The following is a 17,907-nucleotide window of genomic DNA, read 5'->3' as shown; positions in this document are numbered from 1 at the left end:
CTGAGTATTACTTTTGCTTAAGAGGATGAGGGAGCAGAGGAAAAAACTTCAGTCGTGGCTCTTGCTTCGTGGGTTGGTATGGCATCCCTGGCTTGACATTTGAACTCTTTCAAAGCTTAATCTTACACTTAAGACTAGTAATCAAGTTTACTAAATTTGGTTCCCATGAAAGCCATAACACTCAAATCAGGCTGTGGAATACAATGCTTAGCTATTAATAACTAAATAATTCAGGACAGGGAGGACTCCTGATCAATCACAGTAACTGCATTCCTCAGATTCACTGGGGTGTGAGATGACATAAGAGTAAGAAATCTGGAATACCTTTGAAAGAAATAACTTGTATGTTGCTTTTGATGTTTGTGCTGGGCTTGTTTGGATTTTTTGTGGAGTCTTAAATATTTGAGATGTATCAAAAATTACTTTTTCAAGTGAACGCTGGGGCTTTGAGATGGTCTGTCTTGCATCTTCTGCACCACGCCTCAAGTGAGTGGATTAGTTTATGGATCATAGGTGGTGACCGATCCGTCCATCTGTCCGGCTGCTCCTCGGCCGGGTGGCTTTTCTTCTGTGGCATTTTGGGGTGGGGGGGAAAAAAGAGGATGTTTGCTCCCCTTTTGAGTAATGAGATCAGAAAATAAGCAGAACTGCCTGTGCTTTGGACAAAAATGGATTTCTATCAGGCTGTCCCTGAGTCTTGTTCTTACTGACAAAACAGCGTCTTGCTTGTTTTTTACCCTCTCCTCTTCTCGGCAGTCTCATTTTCAGTACATGTGTTTGCAGCACTTACTGGTTCCTTCTTCATATATGTGCTGTTCTTGTAACCTGCCGTATGTACTGCCTGAATCTGAATTTCTGGGAATGTTATGAAGAGGAAAGGCTGTGGCTTGGTAAGCCTGTAGCGTGCCATCTTGGGTACCTTGAAAGTGGATGAATATCCTGAGACTGACTGTCAACAGGCTGTATGTTTAAAATCCCTTTCTACTATCAGGCTCTAACTTCTAATTTCTGCGGAGATGGAGGGGTCTTAAGACTTACTTTTCTTTATCCCCTTGCAGAGTACTTTTTCAGATCATCCTCAAATAGATTTAGGGCTTTGCAATTACTCTGTTATTTAGGAAAACCACCTGTGACATGAAACTTAAATGGTTGTGGACGGTTTCGCTACTTCCTACAGAGCTCTGGAGAAATGTCTGTCATGCAAACTCGAGTATTCTGCTCGACGAATGGGAGGAGTAGCAGAAGTACTAGAATTGTCTAAAGGGCCAGGTGACAGCACCTTATTGTTTCATATCCTGCTAATACCTAGAATTGGTGATTTTATCGGTTGCTGTTCTTTTGCAGGACAGCAAGGAGAGATTCTTCGCAGAAGCTAGGCCCTTTCTCTTGAAAGCTGAATTCTGAATTCTGCAGATATTGGTGTTTGAGTCCTGCTGTGCCCAGCAAAGAAGCTTCATATTTAAAAGCGTTTTGGTATTACACCATTTTTAAAGAGTGTTAAAGGTATAGGAGGACAGAAGTGCAAGGTATAGGAAAACATGTATTCCTCACACAACTTTGTGGGTTATTTTGTTTGTTTTTCTTGGCTTTACCAGTGCAAGCTGTAGCTCAGGTTTGTACTATGTCCTTTAAAGTGTTTGTTGGAGAGCTTTATTTTGGGGAAGTTAGGTGCAGAAACAGTTCTGTGGTAGTGATACTTTTTTCCAGTGTATTTCAGAGCTTAATGAAATGGATGTATTGGGTTTAGGAAAAAAGAAAAAGGAAAAAAATGAAGACTGACATACAGCAGGACAAAAGCAGTGGCTAGCAGTACATTACTCAAGGTCATTTAGTCAGCTAAGGGCTAGGTCTGCTTACTTTTGCTGTGTTCTAACTTTTGTGCTTATCTCCCTGCTGAACCTATAGTAAAAACTGAGGTTCCCATTTTAAGTTGAACATAAGAAGTTAAAATGTATTTTAACAGCTACATCTACTTAAAAAGCTCAACTCTTAATTTTGCAGGGTATTTTTTCCTGTTGTAGTGAGGTGGCGTGTTGTCTGCCTGTAATCCGGTGGCAGCTGGGAGGCTTTAGAGATAAGGGTGCAAGTTTAAAAAAAGCAGGAAAAAAAAAAAGAGGAAAATATCCCAAAAGCTGATAATGTAAAAATTGATTTGACTCTCTTATTTTTGTCCTTTACTTGGAGGGTTCTGTGCCCGGGCGATAATTGTGTGCTAAGCACGAGTAGGGGTTTGCAAAGCTCTCCTGCTCTGGGAGCAGCCAGCCTTAGTGCTGGTGATCTCTTCTTGTGCTTCGTGCTAGCTTCCTTTTGTAGGCCAGCTTCTGCTATCCACAGACAATTTTTTTTCTTTCCCTTGCGCGTGTGGTGTGTGATTTCAGCTCCAGCCTGTCAGCTAGCAGCTTCCACAACTTACAGATTTTTTCAAGTAAATAACCACTAACAGAAAGAGAGTTCATAAAGGGCATGTTAAAATCAAATGTTCCAAAACATGCCAGGGTATGTTATACCTGACACTGTTCCTTTTGGCATACGTTTGTAAGTTATTATGTGAAAGCTGGTAATCGTTATAAAATGTATGTTAAAATTTATTTTTCAGCATTGAAGTAGTCAGGAAACATTTGTGCTCTTTGTACCTTTGTTAAAATCCTCTGCATCCCAAACATAAGGGGAAGGCATGGGGGCAAAGGGCAGGAACCATGGATGCAGTACAGTTTTCAGTCAAAAAGCAAGGCGTTACCTGGCACTCCCTAGTGTGGAGTGGACAAGGGGTAGTCGGTGTTAATGCTTTCAGAATCAGATTTCTATGGGCTTATTAGTTCTTGGATGTGTTGATAGGCAAGGTGCTTGTCACCCAAGCTTTGCTACATGATCACTGTGCTGGTCCTGCAGGAAGACTATTCTCTAGCTCCTGGCATTTTTGACACAACAAAGTTGTTGACTTTCTAAAAGAGGATGGGAGAGAATGGGCTATGAGAAGAAAATGGTCAAAACTTGGAGCCCTTTTCATGCAAGGCATTGAAGAGAATGTTTTCTATTCTCTTTCTAAAAGCAGTGCCCTCAATCTTTCAAGATTATGTCAAATAGCTTTTTTTTTCAGTACCCTGTGGTTCTGAATCTTGGGCAATTGTTTATTCCACTGCAGCAGCCGATAGTGTCAACAACCAGAGTTACTGTAGATGTCTTTCTGTTGCAGTAAAACTCAAATTTTAGAAACACCTTTAGTTATATTTGTCATTTGCCCTTCTCTTCATTTAAAACGTATCTGTGTAAAATGCTCTTTCATCTGTTCCTGTTGCTTATTCTCTGGTGAAATCCCAGTTATAATAGAGTGAGATCAGACTCCTAGTAAAGATCCTATTCAATGATTTTCTTTTTGCTGGAAAAGGAAGCAAACGCTGTAGAATACGCCGTGCTTTATATTTGTTCTGTAACCGCTTTGTTCTGCGCTTGCTTATTATAGCAAAGTACTTTATGTAGGCAAGGGGTGCTGTGAGCCTGCAGTTTGCCTGGCCCTGAAGGGGGTATTAACTGGGGTGCAGCACCGAAGTAACGCACCTGTATGGTTCTAGCGTGGGCTTACATCAGTTAGCTTGGAGAGCAGGTGAGAGAGCTCCCTTCTGTCAGCATCCATCTGTATAGATGTCTCCCGAATGTCATTAGAGATGAACTTAACTTTTCACTTTTATTAAGTCATGGTTAGATCGCTCTCTCACCTGGTTTATTTGCTTACTTTAGTCCCCTTACTGTGATACCTGACTGTCTCCTCTTTCCTGTAAATATCCTCCTTGCATCCTGGCTCGGCAGGGAATGGCTGTTATCCCTCTGTAAGGGATGGAAGCAGAGGCACAGGCAGTGTTAGTCGTGTTTGTGCTCTATTGACAGCTGCAGGAAATGGAAACTAATTCTGGGCTAATAGTTTGCCCACTGGCTTATTCTTCGTGCAGTAAACACAGGGTGATCCAGTCTCTTTGACAAGGAGTTCCCAAACCTGTCCTTGTGCTGTGTATTTTCACATTCTTCTCCCTTCGCTCCCCCACTGATGTGCAAGTATGCATTGCTATGTATCAGATTATGCACGGAAGCAGGAGGAAGCGTGTGTCCTCCTACACAGCTACGGTGGAGGCAGCTTCTCCAGGACAAAGTTAGTGAGCTTGTTTAACTCTCCTCTTTGCAAGATACAGCTTGTCAGCTGTCCGTTGAGTGAACAAACCTGAATATAATGTTCCAGGGAGTAAATACCTGCTTATGATCAGGAAGAGGAACTGGGTGAATGCGATCTTAATTAAACAAATATCAATAGCAAGCAGAAAATTGTTTCCTTTACAAATGAAGCACTTCTGTCTTGGAACTGTTATAAAGCCACCTGTATAGAAAATAGCTGAGAGAAGATTTGGCTGGGGTAAATGCCTTATTGGAAGAAAGCATGTTTAGCTGTGGTGGTTGAAACTTCAGGTATGCTAATCATGCTTTTATCCTCTATTTTTATAGATTGCTGCTAAAATTGGAGATATTCCTCACTTGAATAATTCCACAACACTTGTGGACCCATCAGTCTACGGTTATGGAGTGCAGAAACGGCCCCTGGATGACGGAGGTAAGCTGGTTACGATTAGTCAATCTTGTGGATGCAGCTCCTGAAATGCATCTATGGAGGCAGTTGTCTGCTTTAAGGACAGAAATCAATGCATCTTTCAGTGTATAGAAATTTTATACAGCATTCCCTGTGCTGTTTAGTCTTTATCTAGATAGCACAGAGCTCCTAGGCATTAGTATTATTAATGTGAAGCAATTCTTTCTTAGTTCATGAACTTTGGGTATTAGCAAAAGAACTCCATAATTTAAATCTTGTTCTGTGGTAGTTGGGGGGAGGGAGGGAGGAGGATGCGCTTATTGGAACTGTGCTGGAGCCTGGTATAGGGTCCTGGTATAGGGTACCAGATATATGTAGTAAAGCTGTTTGTCCCTGATGACCTTAATTTCTGAGAGCACACAGTGTACAGGGACAGTGTTACGTGTGCTCCTTTCCCACTGTAGCAATGGCCACAGCACAGTAATTGAGTCACTGTCAAGAGTTCTGATTGCTTTGTACATGAATTTTAAGGAGAAGGCGTGTCGATGCAAGTTGGAAGGAAACTTCCCGTATTAGGCTTAGCTTTTTTCATAATTATTCTTTGAGGATTCTTAGATCTCTGAAGCATTTAACGTTGGCCACAGCCAAAGAATAATTTACTGGGTGGACCATATCTGGGAACTGTAATGAGTTAATACTGTATGAAGTGTGACAATTTTAAAATAAGTTATTAGTTTCTTATCTTTGGTGGGAACAAGAAGAATGTTAGAACAGGTGTTTTCTTTTTTATAAATCTAATGATGTGCACTGTTACAAGAAGTGTTTAAACTTCTTAGCTGCTGCTGTATGGATGCAAAGAGCTCACCTTTTCCTGTGGTTGGTTATAAAAAAAAAATGTGGCTGTCTTCCTTTTCCTATTTCCTTTAGTATTATTACTGACACAAGTAGCCCTGCAAGGTGATTCTCTCCCCCCCCAGATATGTTCAGGAGTAGTGAGGAGATAAGCAAAGCTGCTGCCTAGCACTTTATTTTGAAAATAATTTTTTCTGTCTGATACAAAGCTGTGTGAGGCAAAGGCTGAAAATACTGCCCGTCCACTTCTCGTTCTGAAAAAACGTGCTGGAGCACGGGGAGAAGTTTCTTTCATGTGGAGCCTCTGGCTTGCTAACATTACTGGTTTCTGAACACGTGCCACAACCCACTTTGTTCTCTGGTGTTGGCTCTGTTTGAGCAAGAGGTTGCTGCTCCTTTGGTTTGGTGTTTTAGGAAAGAATGGGTTTATCTGGGTGAGCCTCTGCGCCTTCCATCTCAGGCTGGAGCATCACCATGTCTGTGAGAAGCCAGAGGCCTGGTATTACTGGTATGTGTTGGTTTCTGTATGGGAAGGTGCTTGGCTGTCAAGCAGGCTGTTCAGCATTGAAGAATGCTGAGCAACTTTGAGCTGTGTCTGCATGGCTTAGATAAGTGGCTGTATGTGGAAAAGAATGAAAGTAGCCTTCTAGGAACTGGTCATTCATAACAGTAGTCCTATCTATTTCTTTCATTGATCCATCAGACTGAACCGAGAAATCTGACCTCTTGACAGCATGACTTTTTATGAACTTTTAACATGTGAAATGGTCATAGCGCTTAATGACAGCGCAAGTTAGACTTTGTACTTAAACTTTTACTGGTGAGCCCTGTTACCTGCTGAGCCTTGTTTGTGTTGACACAAACCGTGTCGATGCAGTTGGAGCCTGGGCTATGAACGTACATTACTGCTAGTTTCTTGCGCTGTGGTAGATAACTCCGTGGAGCAGGTATCGCTCCTGGGAGAGCCTCCAGAGTGGCTGTGCTCTTTGAGTGTTGCATTGGCAGTTGTTCTGCTGATGCAAAGACCTACGGGTGTTTGCTCACCCTGGGTGCTTGTTCAGCACTGGGCTGTGTTTGTCACTTTTAAAAGTAGCTCCAAGCGCTGTATTTGCCCTTGGGTTCTTCATATACATCTGTAGATGTTATAACTTTGTTCAACTCCCTTCCCAAAAATTTGATCTGTGAGATCTTAGAGGAGAAGAGAAATGATGGAAGTAATATTTTAAAGAGCTGGAATTTCATGAAGAAAACAGAATTACCAGGGTAGGAGCAAGGGTTGTATCGCTTCTTTCAGCTTTGGTTATCTTGGGTCTTATTTCTAATGGCATTAGTAAATCCTGTACTGAAATACAACCGTGTGATGAGTTCCCCACCTAACCACATAATCCTCCTGCGCTGCTCTTTAACTGCATCCCCAGAACTGCAGCCTGGCAAAGGCACTCCTGAAGCAGCGAGTGCTTCTTGCTCTGTATTTGTTTGTGGTATGAGCCACACCTTAGTCAGTCTTGGGCTACCTGCTCTTGCTGCCATGGCATTAAAAGGCTATAATGCAGCTTTGGCTTTAGGCATCTGGAAGATGGCAGTTGCTTTTAATAGGACACTTAAATTAGGAAAGCACTTCCCATTTGGATGATCTTTTAGTCCTCTGTTAGCTGCGAACCCGGGATGTCGGGATTGCGTGCCCACACTTTTCTCCATTTTCTGCTTGTCTGTAGACAACAGTTTGGAGACATTGTTGTCAAGAAGCGATTATTTATATTGTTCCGCATGCTCTAGAAACTTTATAGTGCGGGGGTTTGGATGCATTCTGCTGCTCTGGATAGCTTGGAAACAAATCTGGTGGTAAATCTTTTGATTGTTTACTTCTGTATACTGCGTGTTCACGGCTGGGTGCAGTTCTCGCTGCTTCCATATCCCCATGTGGCTGTTAGAAAATTACTTCTGTCCCTAATACTCCTGAAAAAATTGGGTTCAGGGGAAGTATTTAAGGTGACAAGAAAACTGTCTGTCTTTCAGGAAAATCTAATTCTGCCTGTCCATTTCTGTAAACAGATGCTGGCGTGGCTGATTGATGTCAGCTTAGGAAGTGCTCTTAAGACAGGGTGACAGCGTGCTGGTCAAAACAAATTCAGCTGCTTTTAGAGCATTTCCAGGAAAAATAGATTTGTCATACTATTGGAAACCAGAATGTGTGAGTGGCTTTTGCACTTCCCTTAACATAACCTTCATCTGAAACGAGGAGCTGCTAGGATTGGCCCTGGTGACCTGGCCTATTGGTATTCGATGGAGCTTGAGACTGATTATTTCTCTTTTCCCTGGCTTCTTTATTTCCCCTTTCTGGAAACAACTTTAAAGTAATCCTACAAATAGTTATAGTGCAGAGAGGAGATCAGGTTTATTTGTACTGCTCACAGTAAGGCATAGTTGGCATTATGTGGCCACTTGCAGCAGTTAATGTTCCTCAGCGAAGGTGAGCGCTGGAGATAAGGTTACCTCTGAGCCGCAGAGACCTGGTGGCATCTTGCTTATGGCTCACTGCTGAGGATAGATCCCAGCCCTCCTGCTAACAGCTAACGGGCGCTCCTGGCCTCCCTTGTAATTAATGGGTCCCTCTAATTACCAGCACAATTTAATAAGTTTATTTAATGCTAAATAATCCTTAAAGAAACAGCCTCCTTATTCAAAGGAAGCAGGGATTTAGTCTGCCGGAAAGAGACCAATCACCAAAACATTAGCCTTCATTTGCCCTGTTTTGGACCGCTTTGAAGAAGTTTCCAGTGATATACGTAGGGTTAAGTAGCAGTGTTGCAGCTGAAGGCTGGGGCATCCTTTGAGTCTGTGGAAAGAAAGACGGGAGACCTTGGAGAAGCCTCACACCCCCCTCTCTCCATCCCCTGCCTTCCCTGAGCTTCTGTGGTGCATCCAAATACGAAGACAGCCTGTTTTGGTGTAATAAAACTTGATTGTAGTAGAGCCAAGGGGCTGAAACACAGCATGACCCTGTTGTACAGAATACTTTATTCTTTTGCTCCAACATGTTTTCAATGAAAATAGCAATAGGCAGAAGGAAATCTTATCCCTGTCTTACTGATGATGAAAGTTAGTAGTGATGTTCCTTGACACATCTGTAGCAGCAGGAGGACCAGGGCAAAAGTCCCAATCTCTCGGCAAAAAGTGCAATTTAGTGTAATAATTTGTGTATTTTAGTGTAATACACAAAATCCCAATGTTCTTCAAACTTCAACTTTACAGATCACCATTTTTTTAAATAAGGCAGTTTAAGGAAGGGGAAAAAAGCCTATAAAGATTTGCAGTGAAGGCAGACATGAAAATTATTAGGTTTTGACCATTTAATTAAAGAAAAACTTAGCGATATTTAATGATGAAGAATTAGGGTAACTAATGTCTTCCTCGTAGCTTTCTAAGATTTATGATGGTCCCATTTTGGTTCAAAAGTATGAAATGCAACCCTGTTCCGCTGCTCTCCAGGAGATGCGTCGCTCTGATTTTATTCTAGCCATGAAGATATTCGTGACGAGATTGTATATTCCCATCATGCACATTAATTTAGTGGGAGGCACTGCTCTGTTTTATGGGGTGGAAAAAAAATTCACATTTGTTTTGAGTGTCTGTTAGGTAGAATTCACTTAAGGTGAAGCCTAAAGCAGAGTGAAGAGTTATCAACCAGCAGGTGCCATTAATAGGAAATTGTGCTGATTTTATTCAGTATTTTTCCTTATTTGCAGTAAAATGACTGCAGTTACAGTTAAATTGTACTCAATAGATGTAAAAGGGGGAAATATGTACGTGGCTTGTCAAGAGTTCAGCCCCCTCCCTGGCGTGAAGAGGGAGATGGTGGAACAGAACATCAGCTTTCAGTCCTGCAGCGAGCACGGTCTGCCCCAGCCCTGCCTCTCTATTAGTCCCTGTCTTTCAGAGCAAAATGGGCGTGTTGGAGAAGGAATGGACCTTTAGGTTGTTGGAACCGGGAGCCATGCCGTTTCTTTTTTTCCCCCAAAACGGAGAGAAATCATAACTGACTTCAAGGAAATCACTCCCAGTTCTCCCCATCTGCCTTCTCTCTCAGCTCATGGAGAGGTTATTTGTGAAATGTGGAAGGAATGATCTCACACATAAGTTATTACGGCTTAATTTTTTTTAACCAATTTATACAATAAATATACAGTAAAGCTGATACCGGTCTGGGGTGGTGAATGGCTTACTATGTTTATATAGTACTTGGAATGGGTTGGAGACATTGTTATGTATATCTAAAGCTTTATTTCCCTGACTGATTTAACTTGCGCTGGTACAGTTTTCCCCTAAGAAGTTGTCTTTTTCAAGTGTAGGATTGTGTTACAAAATGAAGGCTCTTCTGTTCCTTGCGTGAACTTCAGGAGTTGATTATAGGATGTGTATCTGTCTCATAATTTGTGGGCAGCGGCTGCAGTGGTACAGACTGCTAAGAGAGCTGTTACGGTGAATTGAAATGCGAAGCGGATATTTAAATACAGCCGTGGAGTGTTAAGAGCACTCTTTCTGGCATCTTGGGATAATGAGTGGCCTGGTCCTTGGCAAGGGTGATTCTCCCGTACTACAGCAATAGCCACCAGACCTATCGCGTGTAGTAAAAATACTCGGAGCGCAGTTTGGGGCAAGATGGCGAGATTCTGAATTTGGTCGTATTTGCTCAGCTCTGCGGTAGTAGCTTATCAGCTAGAGCAAATATTCCCCATTACATCACCCGCCTTTTTCAGCTGTGGTATTGATAGTTATCAAATTAGAACTTTTTATATTCAGGGTGAGAATATGCAAAGACAAATCTAACGGAGTCAATAACGCAGCAGTTGTCTTATCACTGAGCGTGGGGAGAGTAATAGAATATATATGCTGTCAATATTCTGGTCCTGAACTATTATGAAGGTATTGACACACAGCAGAAATACAGTATTGACTCTCTTTGTCTATTTTATTTGAGTAAAATGTTTGGCTGCAAACTTTATGCATTTTTCTGCCGGATTTAGAGAGTGTGGGATGCATCCGCTTTCTCACCCTGCCAGCTGATTGCCAATTTATTTCAGGTCAAAGAATGTGCAGGTTGCTGCAAGGTAGTTTGAAACAGCATCTTTATTATCACAGCTCACATGTTGACCGGTTTCATTTGTTTCGCTACTTGTGCCCTCCAGGCATGCAATATAATCTTTCAACTGGTTGTTAGGACCAAATGGTCTGGTTTTTAGCTGGTTTGCTGCAGGCAAAGTCCAGTAGGAAGCCCAGCAGGGCATGTGTTCCCACTTTGCATGAGTTGGTCTAATGATATTTTCCCCATTAACATTTGGAAGAAGGATCTAATCTGTGGGGGGAGAAATCTGTTTGGGGGTTGTCAGCTGGGGAGATAACTGCTAATCATAAATGGACCACCAGCTAACATCGCAGATATGCCTGGAATGTGTGTATTCAGTAAAATGTGGTGGTTTATTTTAAAAAAAATAAAAAAATAAAAAAATGCTGTTTGGGTGCCACAAGGTTACTTAACAGACCTATTCCTTTAACAGGTCTCCGTGTAAGTGGGCTCCATGGAGCACAGATAAGAGACACAGAGAGAAGTATGTACAAGCGGTCTTTAATGCTTTTTGCCTAGACTAAATCTCTGAGTCTGCTCAGCTTTTATTTTTGTTTTTTAGTGCATACCAGTCTGCTTGAAATTTCTCTTCTCCCCACCCTCTTCCCCCCCTTTTTCCTTTTTTTACTACTTTGGGCTTAATTTGGGAAGGGGGGAGGTTAGTTGCAGGGATTTGGATTTGGGCAGGCAGGATTTTCTCCCATGACTCTCAGCATGGGGAGACGCAGATCAATTCCCTATCCTGTGTTCAGCTGGACACTGGGTTATGGTGTGTGTTGATCAAGAAATCCCCTCCTGTTTTGTACCACATAACACATTCATTTCAGCCACTGAACCTAAATTACTGTTTTGCTTTTCTTTCTTTTTTGATGAAATGGTAAGAACTCTTTTTCTATAGGGATGAAGTTAGTTTATCCGTGCTAATGCTTTGATTTTTTTTCCTTTTTTCTCTCTCTGCCACAGTAGGTAACCAGTTAGGGGCCCTGGTACATCAAAGGTAAGCAGTGGGTTATGTTTTATTATTTATTGATCAATTCTAATTGTTTATTGATCCACCATCTGTAGTAGTGTTAGGAAGTCAGAGGTTGAGAATGTGGAGAAACTGTCAGCTTAGGTTTTCTCTAGGCTGGGGTTTCTGCTAACCCTTTAAGGCTGTTTGTTGTGATGAAGAAAGAAGAGTTGATGTGCAACTTGGATTTGGTTCCTGAAAATCTGCAGGACCGAGCAGAACAAATTCTCCCTCCTCTCCCTTCCCCTGCCCTGGGCGGGAGGGAGAAAGAAAAGGTAAAAAAAGCTCCGGCATTTTGGCAGGAGTTGGAAGTATAAAATGGGCAGGTAGATTTTTTTTTTTTTTTATTAGTTTTTATTTTAGTTTTGTTGGTGTAGTATGACCTGGGATGACTCCTTTGTCAAAGATGGTTTTGGGAGACTGAAGCAAGTATGAGTTGTTGTGCAGCATGCCTTAGCATCTAAAACAAAAGTAAAATTCTCAGTTTTCCTCAAATCCTGCTCTTAAGGAATTGACTGTCTTGTTTTGAGTAGGAAGGGGAGAGCATTTCTAAAGCTGGATTCGCCTTCGAGCTAATAGTAGTGCATTTCCCTCTTAACCAGCTATTTGTTAAGGGCCTCAGCAGAAAGGATAAGCAATATACGTAAAAACCTTCAATTTTTAATGGTTAGGTTAAAGCTAACGTCCAGCTAGGGCAGCAGAGAGAAGGGTGGGCAGCGTTTTCTGCTCTGCTGCTACCTGCCACCCCTCTTCTGCAGGAGTGATGTTCGTGCAGGGAATTGAAGAGGCTGAAAAGCCTGAAATGGTTTCTCTCTGGGTTTGGTGGTTGGTTTTCTGCTGGGTTAGCTTCTTTGTCCAGCTGCAACTGTTCCTCCAACACAGGGTGGTTAACAAATGATGCAGGATAGGACGTTTTGGCAACAGACTGGGTTTATTCCAGGTTAAAAAGACGGTAATTCTGAACCTCTCTGTTGTGGGTATGGATGGCACCGTTTGGTTTTGCATCTCTGCTGGTGAGCCTCAGGACAGTGGGGAGTACTTTATCTGCAGGTTAGCTGGAGAAGTCTAATGTGTATTTCATACCTTCCCTAGCTGATCTAAAGCCAAAAAACAGGAAGATTTTAATATACCTCACCACAAAACCTGCATTGAACTTATTATGCAGGTGTTTCATTGCTTTTGAGATTGCTGAACAAATTGTATATAATGCCTATCTGAATATACGGAGTTTGCAAATTCCATATTCATTGTGTTGTATTTTCTACGAGAGAGAAATGGCAAAGCAAAAAACCATCCAAGGTAATTCCTTTCTACTTGACTACGGTCAGGTCTTAGGAAATTGCTTTGGGTGTTATGTTTTGAGGCAGAGACACATTGAAAAAGTCCAAAGAGCAATAGATAGGGAAGTCTTGAGGTAATAAGTCTTCAAAGGATAATTGAAGACAGCTTTTATAAATTCCAAGGAAAAGAATGATAAGGACAAGCAGGCAAAAGAAAAAGATCTGTGAATATCGGAGGGGACATTCATATCAGGATTGGCTTTGGTTAGTGTCTCTTGGCATGAGCATATCCAAAAGTAGTAAGCAAAGACTGTGGCTTCTAAGGTCTAAGCTAAATATTAAAGAAACTTTGTCATTATTCCGTTAAATCTGTCTGGAGCAAGAATGACAAAAAGAGGTTTTTCTGTCAGTTCCGTTCAAGATAATGGAGAGTAGACTGGAAAAGTATCCAGCATAGAAGAAATTAGGTGATCACGAGAGGTCTATTCCAAAACAAATGATTTTGCGATGTAGTGTTTACTTGTGTGTGCAAAAGCGTTACGCTGTGCCTGGTTTCCGTGGCATGGACATAGTTGTCTTCCAAATTGTTCCTTGTAATAAGTATTTGATTTTTTTATCTTCCTTTTTTTTTCTTTTTTTAGGGCTGTAATAACAGAAGAGTTCAAAGTGCCTGATAAAATGGTTGGATTTAGTAAGTACCTTGGATGCTTTTGATGTATTTCTTGATGTGTCTTCTGTGCAGGAATGCAGTTTATTCTGACATGCTCACAAGTTTTTGTGCTTGCTAGCCTTGATAAGCCGTCTAATGCTGTCTTCATGGGAACCAGATGAACTGTGTTTAAAATCTGGGTGCAAACTGCACGGAAAAGCTTCGTGTCCCAGTAATAAGAACACGACTGTGTGGTACAGGTTACTGAGAGTTTTAGTGATTCTCTCCTTTAAATTCCCACTAGCACAGTACATAAACAAGTCAAAAGTGAATTTATTTCCCCTCACTGAAACATTTTACTTCCTTTGAGCATGCAAAACTGTGAGAGTTGAGGGAGGAAAACAACATTTAAATGTTAAAATAAGAGTTGACTTAAGGCAAGTTAAACAGAATTTTAAATCTCTCATACATTTTTCTGCAGGGAAACACAACTACCATGCATTGCTCAGATGAGAATTTTTCCTAGATTTGCATTCCTGATAGTGTTCTCTTTCAAGCTTGATCCTAATTCCTCTCTTCCTCTTGATGATCATTACTCTTCCCTTCAATGGCACCTCCTGCTGTTGTGTTACTACAGTGATTGCATTGACTCTTCCACGGCTAGATCTCTGTGTAGCTTTTCCAATTTGATATATGAAGAGTAAAAAGGAAAATAACAGGCCATGATAATTACCCCTTAGTGCGTGAAGTTTTGTTCCGAAACGAAAGACACTATAAAACTGTAACTCAAATTCCTGCAAAGGAAACGCTCGCTGTCCTCCTGCCAGACCCCTTCATTTACCGGCCCTGGTACCACGCGTGTCGGGGAACATCGGAGGGATGCCGTAGCTCTGTGAGAGGGGAACCTGCATGCTCTGTTGGTGCGTCATCTGTGTGTTAAATGTAATCCTGGTCCAGGGGCAGACAGAGGCAGGAAGGTGGCAAGCCCACAGCTGAGAGATGCTTCTGTGGGAGCATCTTGAGCCAGGCATACCTGTTTGACTTGATGATTTTGCTCTTTTTTTGCAGTCTGGGAAGGACAGGAATGGTGATTGGCATATAGTCTCTCCCCAGTATATCTCGTTGTGAAACAACGATGTGCTGACTCCAAGAGTTTAGGGAGATGGGTATTTGTTTTCACTTAAGGTTTGATAGAGCATTTCAGTACGTAGCAGTTTTGTCTGAGTGCAGACCAGCCAAATAGCATGTCCTTTGAAAAGAGACAGTAAAATATGAATTTTAAAGAAGAAAAGTCTTTGCCTTTTTTTAGTACCCCAAATAACTGGTTTGTTGGTTCAGGCTGAACAAGATATACTCTTCTAGCAGCGCTCAAGCTAGTGCCTTATTTCTTGCATAGCATGTATTTCCATTTCAGTGCAAGACAAGCTTTTTTGTTTTGCTTTTCCAAGCAAATAGAATAACTTTCAGGCGTATCTTAATGTTTTTCTACTGTGCTAAATTTGGTCATGCTGTGGATGCCTCTTCTGCAATCCTGGAGTCAAACTGTTCCTTTATAGATAGCTACAGCGGAGTAAAAGGGGGAAGGTGCTCTGCAGTTACTCAGAAGAATGGTATGTTCTGATGCTTTTTGAACTCATTTCAGTAATCGGCAGGGGAGGTGAACAGATCTCACGGATTCAGGCAGAGTCTGGCTGCAAAATTCAAATTGCTCCAGGTAAGCGCCTCTTTGTATGGCGGGTGAACAGCTTTTAATGTTGAAGGATGTTGTGTCCATTAGATCAGGCACCTTGCCATGCTCATGGTGCATTACCACCGTTAACAACTGATATATATGCTAGGCTAACGTGCATGGGAGAGCTGTTGTAGGACTGACCTCCCAACTAGCCTAGAAAACAAGTTTGTCAGGTGGTTTGGGGAATGAAACAAGTAAGGAACTGTCTTTAACCAACAGATGGGTACAGTGCAAATGGACAATCCATGTTGTACTTAGACCTGAAATTGCAGCTGTTGAGTTTTCTCCTGGTGGTACCACTTTGCTCGGCTCTGTGGTTTGTCTCTGATTAGTCTGGTCAGCTCCTGGCAGAAGACGTTTCAGGAGGGTGGCAGCAGCTCTTCGTACAAATCGCCTGGCATGGAAAAAATGAGACCATCCGTTTGTTCTGTGCTAGTGCCTGTTTGCTTTGCGGAATACTGTACTACAGTGTTGTACAGGAAACTCTTGATGAGTGTAATCAACAAACTCTAATCAAGTTCTTACCCCTCCCTTTAACTGGCAGAGAAGGCTTTAAACGAATGCAGACATCCAGCAAATAATTTAAAATATGTTAACCCTGGATGTCTTTGAATTCATGAACATGCTCTGTGTGCAGGGGGGACAGTGCTTCCGCTAGTGTTTGGTAGTTACTGAAACAGCTGCCATTTTTTTTAATTCTATATATTAAAGGTTTCCTTCTTGTTTCCTTTGTAGACAGTGGTGGGATGCCCGAGAGGCCCTGTGTACTCACCGGGACGCCAGAGAGCATTGAGTGAGTTATGATTTCATTTTTCTCCTTTCTCCTTCTCTCTCTTCTCCCTAATGCTGTGCTCTGTCAGTGGTGCTATTTGGTTAGCCACACCAGCAAATGTTGGCCTAGAGAAACTTGAGGGTCTCTGGAGCATAGAACCTCTTGGTCTGATGCTTTAAACTGTGCACCTCAAAGGCTTTTTTCCAGTTGCAGTTTGAACCCTCTGCAGAAATTTCCGTGGAATTCCCCTCCGCAGGGCAAGGTCGCTCTTAGGGCACCTAGGATGCAGTTTTCTAACTGCAGCTTTCCAGGATACTGAGCTAAGCTGTTGAAGGGCACTTCTCTTCTCCCCTCCGCTTCCCTACTCCTATTGAGATGACCATCCTTCCAGCTGAAGAAGGACTGCATGAGGCCTCCAAAGCCTGTTGGTGCCACTCCAGAATAATCTGGAGGTGTTGGTGTGGCAGAGCAGCATGAGGCCCATGGGTGTGCTTGCCTCTGCATCGCTGCCAACAAGAAGCAAAGGACCGAACCAAAGTCTTGAATTCTGATCCCTGCATGGTAGAGACACGTGGCCAGCCAGCAGGGGTTTCTACTCTTTAGACCTATAGAAACTTTAGGGACAGTGTTTCCTCCCTCCCCCTTCCCAGGAGCTGAGTTTGAGACTCTCACAAACCAGTTGAGGACCTCCTGCTGGAACTGGATCCAGGATCCTCAGGCTTACAGGAACACACTTAACATATGGAGCTGCTCTTTCTCTCCCCAGCCTTTGGGTAGGTGGGTTTTTTAAAATCCATCTGGAAATCTTTTGAGTTGCATTTGATAGTGAAAATACATGGGCGCAAAGACTGTCTCTCTAAAGAGAAGACACTCATCATTCTTCCATTCCTAAGAGATCTAAGGGTACTTAAATCTCCTTATTCTACCATAATACTGCAAGCAGTGAGCCAGAATAAATGTAATTGGCAAGCTCACATTATAGGGCCGGCAATGTATTCCTGCTGATATTGAAGTGCTTTTCCCCCTTTAGCAAAGGATATTTCAGAACAAGAGCGAAATATTAAAAAGCTGGGATGCCTGATGAGATGCAGTTGGGGGAAAATGGGGGAGAGGTATAGTTAAGACTTCATGGTTCTGAAATAAGCAGTTAAAAGTAGTCGTGTCCAAGGCTGTCTTTAAAGAAAATATAAATAAATAAATAAAAGAAAGGTGAGAATACTCAATTTGTGAAGCAGAACAAGGTGTTGAGGACATGGAATTAGGCGACATTTAATTTACTTCTGTGTTAAAATTCTCGTCGAGTTGGTTGTTTGAACTATTTTTTTCAGGCTACTTGTAGAAAAAGAAAATGAAGTAAGGAGACCAATCCATATGTCAGACTTCTTTGTGAAGGGTTTTGTGAGGAGCATTTCCGTTAGTTATATCCAGTGGCAAACTAATAGGGTTAATTTCCAAACGACCCCTTCTCATCTGAAATACGTTGTGTATTAACTGTTGTAGTCTCTGTATTGTCACTAAAAGAACTTTATGCAAAATATGAAGGTAGATGGATAAAACCTCTTAAGACTCTTCCAGAATATTGGAAGCGGGCTTCCAGAAATTCCACCTTCTGCCTTGTTTTGTGTGAAAGTCAAGAGAAAGCGGTGCTCTGATCTGTGTGCAGCCTCAGGTCACCGCCCCCGGAGCCGTCCGGGGTGGCTGTCTGCTTGCGAGGGATGACTTTGTACTGTTCCTTCAGATCGACAGAGGGAAGACAGTCCTCCTAGGGTGCCTGATATGGCTTGGTGTGAAGTGGAGAGAGGGGAAGACGCTGCTTTAGACTGAATAGGGAACCGGTGACTTTCTTCTACCTGCTTTGAGAAGGGTTGTGGGAGAAGGGCTGCGGGACAAGGGCAGGCAAGTGATGTGTTGGTACTAGGAG

The 17,907-nt window shown here is 42.3% G+C and overlaps 1 protein-coding gene across 8 annotated transcripts in view; it reads left to right on the top strand.

Moving 5' to 3' along the window:
- The window catches only part of FUBP3 (far upstream element binding protein 3), a 41,139-nt gene that overhangs the window by 2,563 nt on the left and 20,669 nt on the right, over positions 1 to 17,907 (top strand). For 4 of the 8 annotated variants that reach the window (XM_082327577.1, XM_082327572.1, XM_082327575.1 and 1 more), the window contains 6 exons: positions 4,489 to 4,594; positions 10,978 to 11,028; positions 11,508 to 11,541; positions 13,475 to 13,524; positions 15,125 to 15,196; positions 15,950 to 16,007. In XM_082327577.1, the coding sequence (XP_082183703.1) occupies positions 4,489 to 4,594; positions 10,978 to 11,028; positions 11,508 to 11,541; positions 13,475 to 13,524; positions 15,125 to 15,196; positions 15,950 to 16,007 (371 nt within the window). Of the gene's footprint in view, positions 1 to 2,091; positions 4,142 to 4,488; positions 4,595 to 10,977; positions 11,029 to 11,507; positions 11,542 to 13,474; positions 13,525 to 15,124; positions 15,197 to 15,949; positions 16,008 to 17,907 lie in introns of those variants that run through there. The other 4 variants (XM_082327576.1, XM_082327570.1, XM_082327571.1 and 1 more) reach the window with 3 other exon arrangements.

Source organism: Platalea leucorodia (assembly GCF_965183815.1).
Source record: "Platalea leucorodia genome assembly, chromosome: 15".
Classification (NCBI taxonomy): Eukaryota; Metazoa; Chordata; class Aves; order Pelecaniformes; family Threskiornithidae; genus Platalea; species Platalea leucorodia.
This window is presented reverse-complemented; position numbering and strand designations above follow the sequence as displayed.